This window comes from Rhipicephalus sanguineus, chromosome 10 (assembly GCF_013339695.2).
Source record: "Rhipicephalus sanguineus isolate Rsan-2018 chromosome 10, BIME_Rsan_1.4, whole genome shotgun sequence".
In the NCBI taxonomy this organism is placed as follows: domain Eukaryota; kingdom Metazoa; phylum Arthropoda; class Arachnida; order Ixodida; family Ixodidae; genus Rhipicephalus; species Rhipicephalus sanguineus.
The window spans coordinates 1,576,104-1,596,035 of NC_051185.1; the positions used below are offsets into that span (position 1 = coordinate 1,576,104).

At 50.3% G+C, this 19,932-nt stretch overlaps 1 protein-coding gene and 1 pseudogene across 5 annotated transcripts in view; one reads left to right on the plus strand and one right to left on the minus strand.

The window, feature by feature from the left end:
- LOC119372696 (transmembrane protein adipocyte-associated 1 homolog) overlaps nucleotides 1-19,932 on the minus strand; it is a 119,276-nt gene that overhangs the window by 65,653 nt on the left and 33,691 nt on the right. For all 5 annotated transcript variants that reach the window (XM_037643147.1, XM_037643146.1, XM_037643148.1 and 2 more), the window contains exons 5-6: nucleotides 14,659-14,731; nucleotides 14,527-14,606 (exon numbers count right to left, since the gene is read on the minus strand). In XM_037643147.1, the coding sequence (XP_037499075.1) occupies nucleotides 14,527-14,606; nucleotides 14,659-14,731 (153 nt within the window). The remainder of the gene's footprint in view (nucleotides 1-14,526; nucleotides 14,607-14,658; nucleotides 14,732-19,932) is intronic.
- LOC125760074 (uncharacterized) lies at nucleotides 11,678-12,284 on the plus strand (annotated as a pseudogene).

Sequence of the window (19,932 nt, forward strand, 5' to 3'; positions counted from 1 at the left end):
ACGGAAATCTCTCCCGCAACGTGCGGCAAGCCCTCTCATCCGCGGATCCGGTTCGAGCCAGCGACCAACGGCGGTTCCTGATTGGAGGCTTCGAGCTCCTGGCTGATGCGAGCGATCGCCCAGGGCTATAAAAGAACCTACGAGCGTAGCGATGTGGGCTTGTTGGTGCATAATGGAAAGGCAGTTTCTTAGCGCTGTTGTAGACGAGGACACAAAGGAAGAGACACTAGACACATGGGCGCTACTCACAACAATGAAGTTTATTCCTTGATCGCTTCGAACAAAATTGCCTTCACTTACACGTCACAAAACCATGTGACCTTCGTGAGATACAGGAAGCAGACAAAACCGGACGAATGAACAAAAAACACTGCAGCGGAATCACACAATAGATAAATGTTTACGGTTTGCGCAGGAAACTAATTTCTTTCTCAGACAGCGTTAGCGAAGTCTTGCTGATACAAGAGCTACCGTAATAGTCAATCTGCTCACTTTCTACTATCAATCGGGTGACTTCGCAGTTGCTATTTCTAACAATGACAGTTTTGTCTAACAATGGCACACACGCGCATTCTTGGCAATGTATTGCCAGAAAACCATCTGCGGGCGTCTTATTGCATTTATAGTGGTGCTCTCGAAGACGATCGTTCACGCACCTTCCTGTTTGTCCGATATAAAAGCGCTGGCAGGATAACGGAATGCGATAAACAACACCTGATTTGCACTCAACAAACTTTCTCTTGTGGTTCTTACCGCACTTGTCTTTAGTCTTCGTTGGATTAGTTTTTTTACACAAACTTAAGAGTTTCTCAGGCGCTGTGAAAACAACCTGAACATTGTCCCGAGCCGCTATTTTCTTTAAGTTGTACGATATCTGGTGGATATACGGAATTACAGCTACATTGCGTTTGTCAACAGGAGGACTTACGTTGGTGCTACTTACGGCACGACTAGCTTTTAGGTGCCGCAGTACACCTTCAGCTACCGATACTAACAAATCAGTGGGAAAACCGGATGTCAAAAGTCGCGACACTTGCTCATTGAAGCTGCTTTGCATCAGATGGCAACATGACTTATCGAGTGCATTATTAAAACATAACTTGGTGATACCACGCTTTATCAGTTTGGAAAGGCAGGAATGAAATGGTAAAAGCGCCTTATTCGCCCTGGGTGCGTAACACCAACAGGTGCGCTGATCTTTGAACAAAAAAGATACATCTAGGAACCTTAGGGTTCCGTCAACAGGCGTTTTGATAGTCAAAACAAGGGGTTGAAAACATTTACGCATAATCGATACGATGTCATCGCATTCATGTTGGAAAAGCTCCACAGGGCAGTCAACGAACACAATAAAATCATCTACATATCTGAAGATATTCAAGCAGGTTCTACGTGACACTAAGCGTAGGGACAAGGCACGATCAAACTTTGCTAAAAACAGGTCACTTCCTTTGTGTCTAGTGTCTCTTCCTTTGTGTCCTCGTCTACAACAGCACTAAGAAACTGCCTTTCCTATAAAAGAACCAAGCTGCGCGGAGAGAGAGAGACAGCGAGCGAAGAAATCTCGGGTCGTCGTCGCACCGCTGTGCGAGCCCAATAAGCTGTCCGCCCCAGCGCCGAATATGTAACGCCTCTGTTTATATGTAGATAAACTTTGCCTTAGCTCACCGTTGCCTTGATCGCTTCGTCTATCAGCTCTGCGCAGAAGCAGTTGCAAGCTGAGACACCTGTTACCCAACAGTGGATGGCAGCTGCGGGATCGGCCGGCGTCAGCTACCTCAATGCGGTGAGTGCCTGATGTTTTCCCTTCAGTTCACCAGACTTCTCTAGCACAGGTTATCGTAGTTTAGAGTAGGTTGTGTGAAGCATTGGAGTGAGCTTTGATTGTTTCGAGCCAAGTCGGAGCGCTTTGAAACCAAAGTTAATCCGGAGAGTGTAAACACGGCAGGTTGAGAATTGCTTGCGTGTCTTTCTAGTAGACTTATAGGGGATACGGCAAGTAGATTCTAACGAGGACAAATAGCAAGAGGCTAGTGTGAACAATGAAGAACCTTAAAGTGAAGGAACTCATCGAAATTTGTGAAAAACTCTGCCTTACTCTGGGCCGTGCGAAGCAAAAACAAGCGATCCTTGAGATCATGCAGAAGGAGGGAGTAACGGCTGAGGAAGTCTATGAGGCCTGGACGGATATCAAAGAATGCCGCGAGGAGGCTGCAAGACGAGAACTTCGTGAGCGTGAAGAGGCCGAAAGACGAGAACTTCGTGAGCGTGAAGAGGCGGAAAGGAGAGAACGCCGCGAGCGCGAGGATGCTGAAAGACATGAGTGCCTCGAGATGAAAAGAATAGAATTGGCGCTCCGTCAGTGTTCGCAAGTGCCCAGCGTAGCTTCTGCAACGGTTCAGGCTAGTGGACATAGAATTCGGGACCAACTGCCACCGTTCGTAGTAGGCGAGGACATGGCGAAGTATCTCGTAAAGTTCGAACACGTCTGCGATAGAAATGGCATCGAGCGGTCTCTTTGGGCACAGAACCTGTTAGCTCTGCTTCCCGGAGAAGTATCCGACGTGATAATGTGTTTGTCGAGGGAGGCGTTAGAGAGCTATGACGAGGTTAAGGAGGCTCTCTTGAGAAGATATAAATTGTCACCCGAGGCTTTCCGGCAAAGGTTCTGGTATCCAAAAAGGAGTAATGACTCACTCGCTGACTTCGCGTTTCGTCTTAAGGCCGATTTAATTGAATGGCTCAAGGGCGGAGATGTCTATGACGATCGCGATAAAGTGGTGGAGTGCATAGCATTGGAGCAATTCTACTGCTGTATCGAGGATGATGTCAAGCTTTGGCTGCAGGATAAGCTTATGTTAAGGCAGGTAGCGCAAAGAGACACGGACACAAGCGAAGAATAAGTGCACAGGACAAGCGCTTGTCCTGTGCACTTATTCTTCGCTTGTGTCCGTGTCTCTTTGCGCTACCTGCCTTAACATGAGTTCCCACAAACTAGCCCAGTTATCCGTTCTCGTTAGGATAAGCTTGGAGAAGTACAGCTAAACAAGGCAGCTGAGTTAGCTGAAGAGTACTACACTCGTAGAAACTTGCACAGTAGGGCCGTGCGTGTTGAAAAAGCTGAGAGAAAAGAGGGCTTTTCAAAAAAACCTGATGACCGGAAACCTGCTCTGCACCGTAATTTCAGAAAAGACACGTATTTTACCAAGGAGACTGTGAGGGATGGGCAAGCGGAAGCGCAGAAGTCGAGTGAGCTTCCCAAAGAGCGCACTGATACTACACGGGTGTTTGAGTCACAGAAGCCGCTAATCTGTTACAATTGCAAAAAAGAAGGGCACATTGCGGTAAATTGTAAACAAAAGGTTGCTTTCGCAACGATCCGTGAATCAGAAAAGAACATGCGGTTGTTAGAACCATATATTCAGGAGATTAGTGTCAATGGGAAAACGTGTCGGGCACTTCCGAGACTCAGCGGCAACTATGGACGTTGTCCATCCTTCATTAGTGTCTCCGAATGACTTGACAGGAGAATGCGCATGGATCAGGCAAGTCGCCGAGGAGCAGAGCACTTGCTTACCGATCGCTATGGTGATCATTGAAGGCTCTTTTGGTAAGCTTCACACCGAAGCGGCTGTGTCTGCTGCTCTTCCAGATTGTTTTCCTTATCTTTTTTCGAACAACTCGGAGCAGCTTCTCAAAGGGCAGGGTAAATTGTTCTTTCCCAGCGTTGCGTACATGGCCCTCACACGATCGCAAGTGCGGAAGCTCTCACAGGAACTTGATGTCGTTCCATGTAGTACAACACCACCTGCAAATGCGGCCGAGCTGCGTGACCTTGGCAGCGAGTCGAGCGAGCCTCGGACAGAAAACTCTCCGGGTGGGTTACTCGAGCTGCCTGCAGATGCAGCGGGTAGCATCGTCTGCGTTGGCGGAGAAACCGAAGTGGCGCCGTTGGGCGAGGCGGGCAATACGCTCAAGCCTGTAGCTGAAAGTTGGTGTGAGCTGTCGAGGGTTGATAGAGCGACGCTCATTCGAGAGCAGCGTGAAGACATCTCGATAAAAGCGCTAATGGAAAGCGTAAAATTGGGAGTAAAGAAAAAGAATGTTTCTTTTTATGAGAAATCTGGGCTATTGTATCGTAGCTACACAGATGTACAAGGTCGCAAGTATGAGCAACTCTTGATACCGCAAAAGTATCGCGGCCAGCTATTGGAACTTGCGCACGAAAACGCGTGGGCAGGGCATCTCGGCTTGAAAAAGACCAAGGCTAGGATTTCCCTTGAGTTTTACTGGCCAAAATGCTGGAAAGATACCGAAGACTTTGCGCGCTCTTGCGACACTTGTCAGAGGGTGGGGAAATCCACGGACAAGTGGAAGGCACCCAGGGTTGCCAATGGTGGCAACTTTTCGCCAAATTGGCGAATATGAGAGGCCCGTGGCGACGTAAAATTATGAATGGCGACATGGCGAATTTTTGGCGATGTTCGGCTTAGGTCTCCACTGAGTTATGCATGCAAAGCTCAGTGTCTTCCCAACAAATGAGCGGCAACATTCTCTGTATTTTTTCTTGGTTTTAGACCCACGAGTAGAATGTGCACAGTACGCGTCATTCGGTATGTCCGTCCTGTAACTCGTATCTCCTCCATTCATCTAGATGCAGGAGGTACTGGAACATCCCCCAGCGACATTCTAGCAAAATGTAAGTCAGAGGGCTGCCTTGCATACCGCGAGGCGGCTTCTCTAAAGTTTCGCTTCTGAAGGGGCTGGACGACGGGTTGGCCGCGTGTTCCGACCATTTGTTCCGTGAAAGCTCCAACTTTTCTGAATAGCTTGGCGACTTATTCACTGTTGCAGTACCCCCAATTCAGCTCGTAAAGACTATTTTGGAATAGCGAAGAGAGACGGATACGCGGCTATTTGTGCAATAAAAAAGATTTATTGAGGCATTTTCCACTCTTCTCGGTGAGCGTGTGCAATGAAAACAATGGCTATATAACATTTTACATTCTCTACCTGTTCATTATTAACGCATCGGATTGACGCGTGTAGATATAAGTGACTATAAGAAAGGGTCGGAGGCATCCGGTGTCATATTAGTTCACACTGAAAAGGTGTAAGACTCACTAATGAACGGTTCCTGTAAGATTCTGTCGTGTTACCTTCAATAAACCTTTTAATCCTTTTAATTCATTTAAGGGTGCGTAAAGCTATCTACAAACAACGCTTTCACGGTTTTCACCCAAGGTTTAACACACTTTTACCTTTGAAACGAGCGGACAGATATGGAAGGATATCATGAGCGCTTCATTCATTCACGCTTGCGCCACCACGCACATCTTGAGGCTAGTAGGAGAAGCAGCACCATGCACTCCCTTGGTGAAGCGGGCGATACGACTGGCATTGAGAAACGTCAATATAATTTAAGGGTTTTGGATGGTGCTGTATTTTACGGGGCTATACGTAAGTGGAAATTTTTATTACTAGTTATGCCACACATATATAGAATGGCGAATTTTTTGGCAAAATATGTCAAAAAAAATGGCGACTTTCTGCTTGTCGTTTGGCGACATTTACTCGAAAGACAGTGGCAACCCTGAAGGCACCCATGAAGCTTGTGCCAGTTAGAACCTTTTCGGCGCCTAGTTATCAACATTGTAGAGCCATTGCTGGAGTCGAGGCAAGGTTGTCGATACATCCTGACTGCCCTCTGTGTAGCAACAAAATTTCCAGAAGCGGTACCTCCTAGGGAGCTCAATTCTCCTCACGTCGCAGACGCTCTGCTCTCTATATACGCGCGTGTCGTATTTCCTTTCGAAATTCAATGCGACAATGGCAGCGTCTTCACCAGTTGCCTTACCTCTACCTTTTTGGATAAATGCGGAATCAAGGTGGTGCACAGCTTGATCCATCACCCACAATCTAATCCGGTAAAGCGTATGCATTCAGTTCTGAAACGTATACTGAGAGCTCTTTGTTATGAGCACAAATGCGACTGGGAAGCATGTATTCCTCCCGCTATGTTTGCTTTGAGGTCTGCTCCTCATGAGAGCACTGGCTTTAGTCCCGCAGAGCTTGTATATGGCCGGAGCTTAAGAACACCTTTGTGAATGCTACGCGAATCCTGGGAGGGATATGATGAGGACCCGAATGTATTTGCTTATGTTCTCGAGCTCCTTCAGAGGCTCGGAAAAACAAAAGATCTTGTGGAGAGCCACATGAAGGCAGCGCAAGTATTGTCGAAAGAATACTATGACAAATCAGCAAAAAAAGTACCTTCGAAGTGGGAAATCAGGTAATGTTGCTGCGGCCTTCCAAGAAGAACAAGCTGGAGGTTCATTGGGAGGGGCCCGCTAAAGTAATACATATTGAAGCTTTCCGATACCAACTACGAAGTGAAATCAGGAAAGCGGTCTAACAAAATTTATCACAGCAACTTGATGAAACCGTACGTTCAACGTCAGGCGGTCGTAAATCTGCTTTTGAATGCTTCAGAGGAGGAAGGAGCAGAAATTCTGACTTCTAGCAATGTAAGCGAAAGGGGTTCAGAGTTGATGTTGGAACAGTTGAACCTGGAGCCAAGGTTAAGTCAAGTCCAGAAGGAGGACTTGAGAGGGATTGTTTCTGAGTTTAAAGACGTGTTTTCCAGCTGTCCCGGAAAAATTACGGTTATTAAGCATGACATCGAGCTAACATGTGAGGAACCAATCCGTAGTAAACCATATCAATGTTCCCCCGTGCAGAAGCAGATAATGAAAGAGGAAATCGATAGAATGCTTGAGTTGGGAGTCATAGTACCGGGCGAGAGTGACTATAAATCTCCTCTAATATTGGTTCAAGTGCCGGGAAAGGATCCTAGGCCATGCATCGATTATCGGCGCCTTAACGCCATAACTCGAGACTAGACTTATCCGTTACCAAATCTAGAGGAAACGGTGGAAACAGTGTCAAAGTCAAACTACATTTCCACGCTAGACCTCGTGCGAGGTTATTGGCAGGTTCCCCTTACCGAGCGTGCTAGCCGATACGCCGCGTTCGTTTCTCCATTTGGAACGTATCGTCCACTTATGCTGAGTTTTGGACTGAAAAATGCGCCTTATTGCTTTTCGGGTCTAATGGACCGCGTTCTTAATGGCCTGTCCGAGTTCGCACTGCGGTATCTCGACGATGTTGCCATCTTCTCGAACAGCTGGGAAGAACATGTCGAACATTTAAGAGTTGTGCTGAACAAGTTGAAAGAAGCGGGTCTTACAGCGAAACCTGCTAAATGTCACCTAGGGTGCGGCGAGGTGTCTTACCTGGGACACGCTGTGGGGCGTGGCCGGCGTCGACCTTCAGAGATCAAGGTAGCTGCCGTCGTGAACTATCCACGACCAACCACCAAGTCTGAGATAAGGGCCTTCTTAGGGCTAACGTAGTTAGGAATATATTCTATTAAGGTCTGGTGTTCTGTCGGGTGACCGAGGGCACTTGCTTGTGTCGTGTGTTTTCTGTTGTCGGACTGTTCTTGACAAGTTGCAGAACGATCAACCAGTGCTGATACCAAAGATCGTCAGAAGAAACGAGCAAAGCAAGTCGACGCATCCTGGCGACAAGCCAGTGGAGCTGGGATCCGGCCTGGCGACTGGGATCTGTTCACGGAACGAAGCGTGGAGCCAAATGTCCCCATGGCCCTGGAGGTGAACCTGGATGGACCTGGCGAACGAGCGCGCTTGGCATCCGAGCCACGTGGAAGCAGCTGGTCTTTCTGGCGCATTGTCTGGCGGCGGGGGTGCTGTTATGCCAGGGCTCCCAACCCAAACTTCCTTGCTTTGACAAGGCATTCAAGCTGGTAGAACGTCTGATGCAACCAGCGTCAACACCCGCTGATGCAACGAGGCGGGAGTCTTACGCAATCCCCGGCAACTCCGGTGCTGCGTCTGACACAACCGACGGAAATCTCTCCCGCAATGAGCAGCAAGCCCACTCATCCGCGGATCCGGTTCGAGCCAGCGACCAACGGCGGTTCCTGATTGGAGGCTTCGAACTCCTGGCTGATGCAAGCGATCGCCCAGGGCTATAAAAGAACCAAGCTGCACGGAGAGAGAGAGACAGCGAGCGAAGAAATCTCGGGTCGTCGTCACACCGCTGTGCGAGCCCAATAAGCTGTCGGCCCCAGTGCCGAACATGTAACGCCTCTGTTTATATGTACCATCGTCGACATGCTGGCCATGTACGTCGACGTTGAGCACAAGACGTGGGACACCGTCCTTCTGTACGTGACCTTCACTTACAACACGGCCGTCCAAGAAACGATGCAGATGGCGCCGTACAAGTTGGTCTACGGAAGGAGCCTGGCGACAACGCTCGACGCCATGCTACCAAACGTCACCGACGAAGAAAATCTCGACGCCGCCGCTTACTTACAACGTGCCGAAGAAGCTCGACAGCTCGCCCGCCTGCGCATCAAGACCCAGCAGCAAACCGACAGCCGTCGCTACAATCTTCGAGGACGCTTCGCGGAATACCAGCCCGGCGACAGTGTTTGGGTCTGGACGCCGATACGGCGACGTGGGCTTAGCGAAAAATTCCTTCGGCGATACTTCGGGCCATACAAGGTTCTTCAACGCCTCGGCGCTCTTGACTACGAGGTCATCCCGGACGGCATTACGAACTCCCAGCGACGCCGCGCACGACCTGAAGTCGTCCATGTCGTGCGCCTTAAGCTGTTTTTTGCACGTTAGTGAACCTGGGGACTCTATTTTTTCCTTTGTTATTGTAATTTATTTGTGTATGCACTTGCCTTTTTTTCTCTTCTATGTTCTTTAACAAGCATCGGTACGATGCTTTTTCAGAGGGGGGGGCAATGCCATGCCCACTTCTTGTCTTGTTTTAATGTATTCGGGTTTGACCGGCAGGGATGGTTATCAACGCTCGATGCTGTCCGCGAAGCAGTGTTCGAGAAGCTTCCCGATTATAGTAGATCGTTTTGTTAAGATTGCGCCCCGCACGCGAATGTTCCAGCTTTGTCGAGAGATAACGCCGCCACCAGCGATATTGCTGGAAAGTTCGATAGCGCCTGTATAAAAGCCGACGCGCTTGACCGCTTGTCAGTTGACCGACGGACGATGCCCTGTTCGCCGCTATCATTGTACAGCATGTATTGCTGTAGTTCTAGTTCTCATTTTTCTGGCCACAAGTTCGGCCAAATAAACAGTTTCACCCTGCAAAGGCCGACTGCTGTCTTCGTCGACAGCAGTCGGCCAAATACATCAAAACAAGACATGAAGTGGGTCTGGCAATATGTACATAAACTTTGCCTTAGCTCACCGTCGCCTTGATCGCTTCGTCTATCAGCTCTGCACAGAAGCAGTCGCAAGCTGAGACACCTGTTACCCAACAAGGGGCAGGCAAGTCAACGAGTGCCTTTACGTCGTCGCGGGACAAAAGCACCCACTTCTGGGCTATCCCGCTATCGTTGCCCTTGGGGTCGTCGAGTTTGTCGGCGCCGTCACACCAACCCTGCCAGAAGCACCACCTCGTGAAGTCCCTCGTGAAGTCCCTCCAGCCCTTTTCACCGGCCTGGGAACGTTTCCGGAAGAGTACACGATACGTATCAAGCCTGAAGCAGTACCGTTTGCACTCAGCACAGCCCGACGTATCCTGATACCGCTACGAGACGTAGTCAAAAAGGAACTCGACAAGATGAAGCAGGAGGGCGTGATCTGGTGCGTCGACGAACCGACTGACTGGTGCGCGGGACTTGTCATCGTCCCGAAGTCAGCGAGGGGTTACCGCCTGTGCGTTGATTTGACAAAACTCAACCAAGTCGTTCTGCATGAATGCCACGTACTCCCGACCGTCGACCAAACCCTCGGGCTTCTCAGTGACGCACGCATTTTTTCGAAGTTGGACGCAACTTCAGGCTTCCACCAAGTACGCCTGGCGCGTGACTCCCAGAAGTGTACGACTTTCATCGCACCGTTTGGCAGGTATTGCTACTGCCGCCTCCCATTCGGCATAACATCGGCCCCGGAATACTTTCAGCGTCAGATGTCTCGCCTGCTGAAAGGGTTGGCCGGTGTTGTTATCCTTATGGACGACATTCTCGTGTTTGACCGCACCACAGAAGAACACGACCGATGTTTCCAGGCAGTCCTCGGTCGCCTCCAACAAGCGGGGGTCACCCTCAACGCTGCCAAGTGCACTTTCGGCGTGTCCAGCGTGCGGTTCCTTGGCGTCGGTGCCAATGGTGTGCGGTTCCTTGGCGTCGGGCGTCAGTGCCAATGGCATCACTCCGGATCCAGACAAAGTGGCGGCCATTCAGCGCATGCCAGCTCCTCGGGACGTTCATGGTGTCCAACGTTTTCTCGGTATGCTCAACTATGTCGGTCGCTTCCTCTCGGGCCTCTCTCAAACGACTGCTCCAATCAGAAGTCTCCTGAACAAGACTGTAGCCTGGACATGGGGACCAGCGCAAGCTTCAGCATTTGAAAAGCTCAAGAGCATGCTGTCCTCTGACATCTGCCTCGCAAGGTATAACCCTGCACTGTTGACGACAGTCTCCGCAGATGCCAGTTCCTTTGGGTTGGGTGCAGTTCTTCTTCAAGACCAGCCATCAGGGGAGCGCCGACCAGTTGCATATGCCTCTCGAGCGCTGACTGAAACGGAACGGAGGTACAGCCAAATCGAAAAAGAGGCACTGGCTGCCACCTGGGCCATCAACCGATTTGTCGAGTTTCTTCGGGCTCTTCGTTACACCCTGGAGACGGACCATAAGCCGTTAGTAAATCTCCTAGGAACCGCAGATCTCGATCTCATGCCACCACAAATCCAGCGCTTCCGCATCCGCCTTCTCCAATACCAATTTGACGTCAAGTACATTCCTGGGAAACAGCTGGCCACTGCCGATGCACTCTCAAGAGACCCAGTCGTCCTGCTCCCAGCGACTCCAGCTGTTGATAAGGTGGAGCTGTACGTTCAAGAAGCACTCCGTGCTATCCCTCCCACATTTGCAGTCCTCCTCGACGACTTCCGAGCTCACCAGGCTGCAGATGGGGAGTGCGCGCAGCTCAAGTTGTACTGTGAGCAAGGGTGGCCTTGGAAAGAATCTGCCTCTCAGCATGGCTCAGTTCTGGGCTCATCGGGCCAAATTCAGTATCAGTGACGGCCTTCTCCTCTGCGGTGGACGCCTGCTCGTGCCCGCTTCTCTGCGGAAGCACATCCTCTCCCACATCCATGACGGACACCTCTGAGTGAACCGCTGCCGTGCCATCGCCAGGGGAGCTGTGTGGTGGCCGACCATGGGGAGCCAGATCAAGAGCATGGTGGAGAACTGTCCCAACACTGTGCCACCATGCGGGTCCAGCGAGCAGAGCCACTGCTGCCAACTGTGACGCCTAGCCGTCCCTGGGAGCGAGTCGGGGTGGACATCTTTCATCATGAAGGAGCCGACTACCTTCTCCTCGTAGATTACTACTCGAGGTACCCAGAAGTGCTGTCCCTTTGCTCGACGATGTCCACAGCGGTGATTTCCATCATCAAAAGTGTCTTCGCAAGGCATGGGATCCCAGAGACCCTCGACAGCGATAACGGGCCTCAATTTTCGTCGGCAGAATTCCACGTCTTCGCCCAGAGCTACGGCTTCTCCCACGTCACCAGCAGTCCCAGGTACCCGCAGTCTAATTGGGAAGTCGAGTGTATGGTGCGGACGGTTAAGGAACTGTTCAAGAAGTCTCCGGACTAGCACTTGGCCCTCTTGGCATACCACAGTGCACCTGGCGTGACCGGGTACAGCCCTGCTCAGCTGCTCACGGGGCGCAGACTCAGGACTCGCCTTCCGGTCCCAACAGCCGCGTTGCTTCCAGAACCGCCTAACGCTGCCGACTTCCACTGGCGTGACACTGCCCAACGACGTCGCCAGCATCAAGATTTTGACCGTCGACATGCTGCACAAGATTTGCGGCCCCTGGAGGAGGGAGAGAGAGTGTGGATTCACGACACAGATTGTGCTGGCACTGTTCTTAGCCCAGCGCAGCGTCCACACTCCTACGAGGTCCAGACGGATGCAGGTGCTCTCATCCGCAACCGGAGACATCTGGTTCCGCAGCAGTCTCCGTCATCAGGGGGCCTAGACCTCGGCAGCTCCAGCCCAAGGACACAAGGATAAGAAGGCCTGCCACAGACTCCAACTCGCCCAGAGCCTGTGTGCAGCAGTCCAACACCCAGGGCACTTACTCCCTCAAGACCACCTGGGTCGGTTGTGTGCACTCGGTCTGGACGTTGTGTTAGGCCACCGGTGCGGCTGAACTTGTAGAGCGTGCCAGAGACATTTGTCATTAGGTTGCTTACCTGAGAGCAAGGGGTTGCTTTCTGTTACTATCCCAAAAGGGGGGATGTAGAGGGCGCGAGTGCCAAGTCAAATATGAGGCGCCCTCTACAGCATGTAGTATATAAAGGGTGTACTGTCAATAAACAGGGGCACTTCTGCTGGGGACTTGGAGCGTATGTTTTACTCCGCAGCCCTCGGGCTTCAGCCTGCCTCCTCGGCCGCCTAGGCTCGAACCCTCCCACCACACATATGTTAAATGCTACCTGCCTTCTTTTACAGCGAAAGCTGTTATCAGGTCACAACGGCAGTGGGGTAAAGACGCTACGGCCGGTTTCGTCGACTCCGGCACGGCGCAGAAAAGGCACTCGAGGCAGGATGTTCACAAACAACACAGGTTTATTAACCCAAGATGCAGCACAGTACGGCAGTCACGGGCTTGCAGACCGTAAAGGGAACTCCGCAAGACCGATCGAGTACGCTTGCCAGCGGTGCTACGACTATCACACAAAGGGCAGCAGTCGAGCACACGAACAAGAAGCCACCTGCTAGAGCAGCGCGTCAACCTCTTGCGCGGGCCTGAGAGCATCTCACGTGGGCAAGCCAGCGCCAGACAGAAGCGAGCTCAAGGGGGAAGGGGGTTGTCACTGGTGGCCAATGAGAACAGGCGCCGCGCCGTGACGTAGGCTAGCGGGATGGTGTGAGCATGTTGAGACATGTGCGGACGCATGCACACGCGCCGGGAAGCCGTCACATGGCTCGCACCAGACAAAGAGGCCTGGCGCTGCCGCCGTGGTCACCATACTGCCGATTAACTGAGGTTCCCGGCGCTCGAGCCGCGCAGGGCCAGCACACGCGCTAGGTGGGGAACGAGGCGCCAAAGGGGAGGGCGCGCTCGATTCCCGCACATGTTGGGCAAGCAATCGTGTTAATGTGTGTGATAAAGTGTAATAGAAAAGTAAAATAACAACCAGGCGTCACACAATGTGGATTGCACAACGAGTGACAGGGTCGTTCATTGCTTCCAACCCATTACGAAAGGTTCAGCCATAATTCATCGTAATCAGCCACAACACAACAAAGTGCACATAATGACTTACAGATGGGTAGCGGGTACCTCGCTTATCTGCAGAATGACGAATAATGGCATATTGGGTGCTTCCCTACTTCATGAAAGATACGATGATTTATGGCATAGTGGGTACCTTGCATGTATGCTTGTATTAGTTGCCCCAAGAGAGTCGATAGGCTGCTCTTCCAGCTTTCGCTGTGACTGTGCTGCGTGTTCCGCGCAGACCTGGCGATTTTTTTAGATGCGAATTGTGCTGGGCTTTGTCCGTAGTTCCATTGGCGACCGTCCGCTTTCTAAAACCTACCATAGCCATCTGTAACATATTGAGCGTGCGCTCGCACCAAGGAGAAGTCTTCTTCGTCTAGTTATTCGACTGCCTTGATGATGATACGTGCAGAGCACTTTAGGGGCCCGAGCTGCGGTATGCTGCCCTAGCTTGGCGAAACGCAGACAAAACCACATGTGCTGGCACGCGCTAGCGCGTTCGGGCCTGTGTAAGGAGCTGGGTAAGACGCTGTGGCCCTCTCCGCCTTACACTCTCTCAGCAATCACGTGATGGCGTCGGGTAACGAGATTCTGCAGATGCGCGATGAACCCGCGTGGCGTGCTCCAACAAGAGTTCGTGACGAGTAACAGCAACAGCAACTACAGTGAATTCATGGTGTGCTCCACATGCAAGGACACGTTAACATCGGGCAAGGCGCCCGTGATGAACGGAACTTTAAGTCGACCCATGCGCTCCTTCGCATCCCCACATGGTTCCCTTAAGTGGGAGATGGCGAAAATTTTTACCCCAAAAGACAAAAATCATGCATGTTATTCAGTTGCATGTCGAAAAAAGTCTATTCCCAACAAAGTAAACCAACAGAATAATTATTAAAACTTCTATAAGGGAAGGTGCAGGCTTGGCGCAAATAATGCAATCTTTGCCGAAATGTAGCCCTTTTCACTTCTTAGTGCAGCTTGGCACCACTGGTGCAGCAATCACATGATGGAACATTTGCTAAAACCAGTGGGCCTAGAACACGGTTGTTGCTTCTGCCACAATATGCTGGCCGACATGCACTAAGCAGCACGGCAAAGCAACAGCTCAACATTGTGCCTGGCACACTCAACGGGATCGGGTGGCTTCTTATAGTCTAGGAGATACCTGTGTGCCCGAGTAGAGTTCTGCCACAAAGGAGGTGACCATGAGCACTCGCTGGATGCTGGTGCGGCTGTCCAGGTGGCCTGCGTGAAAAACAGTCAGTGGTGCTCACACGAGTGGCTGGCATGCACCCACCAAAGGCCAGGCCAAAGATGAGCACACTCATCTCGGTGGAGAGCAGGAAGAAGCGCACCGCCACCCACAGCAGCTGCAGCACAACAGAGAGCAATGATTATGGCCACCATTCATCCATCACCTCTGGAGGGCAGTTAATTATGCGAGATATGGCATAACACTAAGTCTTCTCATTGACCTTCAACCTCATGCAAACTTGTTTGGAGCCTTTCTCACGCCCTGCGAGCAACATGTCAAGGTACACTGGCGCCTGACCAGTATTGCCAATCTTCCACATCTTTCTCACAAGCTGATGAAAAGCTGTTGTTCTTCATAGCTTTCAGGGAGTTCCTGCGGCACTGACCTCCACCAATGTAAAGAAAATCCAGCACGGAACATACAACAGGACACCCAGTTTTTGAGGGCCAAATTCCCTTGCCTTCGCTAGCGGCAGCAGATGTTTACTGCCAAGTGTGCAGCCCGGTTGACATTGCACGAAGGCCCCTGTTTCTTTTAAGAACTGCTCCGTTCTCCAGCCCCCCCCAAACTAGTTTTTCAGGCCACATCTCTCTTCTTTTGCTTCCTTCAGCCATCAACTCTGCCCTCAGTGACACTGAACTGTCCTCCCACAATGCAATTCTCAATGGCAGCCAAAATCACTTTTTTTTTTTAAGGCAGCCGGGTGGTGCTTTCAACGCATCGACATTGTGCGAGGTACATCTATGACAAACGTGCAAATCCTTGATGCAAGCGCGTCTAAAAGGTGCTGTGACAAAAATGTCACATGTTCAAGAACGAACCAGCCTACCACCGCCACTACAAGACAACGCTTCCTCCGCTACGAATCTTGAGGACGGTAGCACTGAACAACAACAAAATCAGAACTGCTAAGTATGAGATAAAGATATCTGCATACAAATACTCGGCAGAAAATTGCCACCTTGAAATTTAGAAAAGAAGAAACTCCTATCACATGCCAATTTTTAGAGTACATGTTCCTTCCACATGAATACTATCGGCAGATGAAGAGAGCCCAAATGGGAGCCTCAATCTTGGCAACCACAGGCACTGTAATAAACAAGGACCTGTGGTCATATATGTATTTACTGAGTAACGGCTAGCTCCGATCCCTCACTTCCTTTTCGTCTTTCGCGCCTCCCCCCATAAGCCCATGCCCCACTTTATTTTCAACATCCTCCGAGGGGGAGAGGACGAACGTTACATAAGCCATTTTATTGCTTCCAACATGTACAACTTTTGTACCGGGCGGTTGACCACGTGGCCTGTTGCCAAACGCACGGAGCAGGCTCTGGCTATCCCGTCTCGTCCGGCATACAGCAACGTCACTCGCCCAAGTTTTCAGAACGTCTGCGAAATGTTGTCTTCGTGTACTATCACCACGTCACCAACGTGAATCGGTGATGAATCTTGGCCTGGGCGGTAGTGCGCTGATCGGAGTTTTAAATAGGCACTCTTCCATATCCGCCAAAGCTCCATGCTTCTGGTACTGAGCTCGTCGTTGTAGCTCAGCGTGAGTTGATGTCTGTGCTGTAACACCCGGCTCCAGCATGGCAATGGCTCGTTTTTCCGAGCAGTTAACGGCTGCAATTCATTGGGGTCGTCCTCCACGTACGTCAGGGGTCTGCTGTTGACGGTTTCAACCTCATATAAGATTGTCATGAGGCCCTCTGCATCCAGGCTGGTTCAAATAAGGCGCTCCCACCAAGGAGCTTGTTCCGCAATAAATTTCCACTGTATGCACGTGGTGGTGGCGTATTCTTGCAAGCAGGGGTGACCACTTTAAAGCCCCAAATGTCTAGCCGTTGTCCGAGTACACCACTGCTGGAACACCTCGCTGCGCAACAAACCGACGAAAGGCGAGAATTGCAGTCGTTATCATATCGGATGTAAGCTCGAGGTGGACAGCGCGTGTCACGGCGCACGATATCAGTATGTATGACTTGTTCGAGTTCCCAGCTGTGCGAACGTAAAGTGGCCCACAGTAGTCTACACCAACAACTGAAAATGCTTGAGCCTCGGTAATTCCCTATGGTGGTAATGGTGCTACTGGGGCAGATACTGCTGTCAATCTCCGTTTTCTGCAAGGCCCTTCAATCCCTTCAACACCCAGAATCTTGCCCGGAATTCCGTTAGAGTGAGCTCGATGCCACCACGAAGAGTGTGGGCATGAGCAGCTTGAACAATCAGCACTGTCAACTTGTGTTCGGCAGGCAAGAGAATGGGATGCCGAATGTCGGGGCTGGCATTAAGCAAGTCGAGCCGCCCACTGACATGAAGGAGTCCATCAGCATACATGAATGAAGCTAGGTGAAGGACCGATGACGTTGATCGCAGCCTTTTTCCTTCTTTGAGAAATTGGATCTCTGCTCTGAAGGACTACTCTTGCACGAGTTGAAGCCAGTAACGTTCTGCCTCTTGAAGCTCCGAAGTTGTAAGGGTTCCATTGCGGAGAGGGCTCCTACTCGACGCATTGTGGACACACTGCTTTACGAGGGCGGTAACATGCAACAGCTGATTGAGCGAGGTGAAATCTTCCGCACGCACAATTGAAGTCCTCGAAGAAATAATAGATGGACAGATTGTCGTGGCTGTCTCAAATAGATGCTCAGTGTTTCTTATTTCGTACAGAACATAATTCTGCTTGAAACGGGGAATTGATCTTGGCATCGAAAGCCAAAGAGGCCCGTACCGCCACTTCTCTGATTCCAAGAACACCTTTGTAGACACGCCGCGGGTGAGGAAGGATTATCGCCGCTGCTGCAATGCGCCCACTCATTGGGATTGGGATTAGAAATCTCGGCCACTCGGTTATCAATGAAGGGATCTCGATTTCGAGTTTTGGCTCGGAGCCAGTGTAGAGCGACGAACGAGTCGGTCCAGAAATGAAAGGACGCCGCCTGAAGACGTGGCACTGACCTTATGTACTCAGACAGCCTTGCTCCAATGACACAGGCGATCAGTTCCAACCGAGGAAAGGACATCGTCTTAGGCGGTGCGATGCAACTTCGGCTGATGAGCAACCGTGTGATGCATGTGCCGTCAGCAGAAAGCGCCCGAACATAGATGCAGGCACCATAATCCTTGGGACTGGCATCAGTAAATATGTGCATCTCAAATGACAGCTGTGCACTGCAATCGTGCAGAAACACGTAGCGAGGAATATGTGCCTGGACATCTGGTAACTCGGAGCACCACGCGTTCCATGCAGATTGGACTTGGTCTGGTAGCTTGTCATCCCAGGCATGATTCTGCTTCCACAGGTCTTGGAAAAGAAGCTTCCCTTTTATGGTGAACGGAGGAAAACCAAGTGGATCATGAACTCTGGCTACTGTTTGAAGAATCGTGCGCTTGGTGGCCGGTCTGCTGGTTGCAAAGGAGGCTGCATTGTGTGCTGTCAATGCGATGGTATCGCCTTCACGCTTCCATGCCACTCCCAAAACTTTCATGAGATGCCTGCTTCACTCTCAATGGCAACATTATCCTGAAGAAACTGTTGCTTCAGCAGGTCGGAGTTGGATGCCCATTTCCGCAACTCCATACAGTCATCAGCGAAAATGGCGCGTGCTTCGTTGTACACAGTCAAGGCTTGTTCCGCCATTGACACGCCAAGCATGAGGTCATCAACATAAAACGCCTATTCCAAGAGGGCCACTATAATGGGAGATTTGTCCCGACAAGACGCTAAATAATGGCGTAGCGTGGCGGCAAGCAGAAATGGACTTGATGCTGCTCCGAACGGAACTCTTGTCACCCGCCATGCGACAGTGGGTGGGCTGGGATCATTCTTGGTTGGCAGCTGCTGAACCCAAAGAAACCGTAGTAAGTCGCAGTCTCCTGGTCGAACCTGCGCTTCGTCACTGTGGAAAAGTTTGGTTCTCCAAGCGATCCAGGCTACGAGAGATGCAGCAGGGAAAGGGTGATTATCCGGGTTCTTTAACGTGCACAGGACGTGGGCCTCGATTGCAATGTGACTGCGACGGCCAGGATCAAACCTGCCTCTTTTGGTGGCGCGGCCAAGTACCATAGCCACCTAGCCACTGCAGTGACAACTACAAAAAAAGTCAAAGCGAGAGCCCTCAGCACATCTGACCCGGAACCTCACATCTTATTCAGGTACATGCACGATAAATTCTGCATTACTATAAAGACACCGCAAATCACCAATCTCCTCGGCCACCTATGCTCCGTAAAAGCGGACTGTCAGAGATGACAGGTGAAGGCTGCGTTTGCCACCCGTGTATTCCCTTCATTTTTAGTGGACCAGTCGTGAATGGTGAGGTTTGTCCAATTTGTGTGGCACATAGATTTCTGCAAATCAGTTCTGCAGGATCCCGCAAGGTGGCGAAAGGGTTAAGTTCCCTTTTCTGTCACTTCCTTGTCATGTGTAGTGCCGGCCTGATCGATATAGCCTTTAAAATTCGATGATGAATATCTCGAATTACATGCGACTTCCTTGATTTAAAAAAAATGGGTATGCCATAAACTGGCAAGCACTACAACTTTCTAATAGTGTGAGTGCAAGCATAGACTCTTCTTTGTCAAATGGACATACCATCATCATTTGTACAACTTCCTCATCAGCATGTGTCAGCTCGAGCTCGATTCGAATAAAGCTGTTCCTCATAATATAAACAACTGCCCTCTAGTGAATAATTGAAAAGTCAATGAATTCTTGTTAATTAGTCTCGTTATTGTCATTTTAGTTGCAGCAAAGTATTTTCACCTTGACACAGAATTCTTGTGTGACAACGACAGAAGTACGACTGTCATAGAATTTTTATACAACAAGCGTATTGTTTAAAAAAAGGCACCCTGTATATTGCTCAGGCCGATTACAATGAGAAAAAGCACATTGGTGGGGAGAAAAAGCTCTGCGGCACGATGGAAAAGCTGTGCGTTTGGTGCCAGACCAAGAATATTTTTGGGCCCGAAACACTTAAATGCCATTTAAGGGGAGACGCGGGTCTTTTTTTTATTTCTTTTATTAGCTGGGTGAACTGAACAAAATTTAACAAACTTATCCCATTTTGTCTGCAGATTCCAAATCTCTAATTAGATTTTTGGTAGCTGCATTAGTACAAAAGATGTGCAATCTCTAAAAGCATATTTCTTACGGGAATTTTTGGCAACTTTGCTTTGTCAAACACAGAAACAAAGTATGTGGCAAGGCTGCCAGAGAGCTTGTTTAGCCGGTGATGCTAATCCGATTGTCTTCAACAAACTTTGAATGCAAAATAAATAGACGTAAATGTGAGTGAAATATTTTTGCTGCAT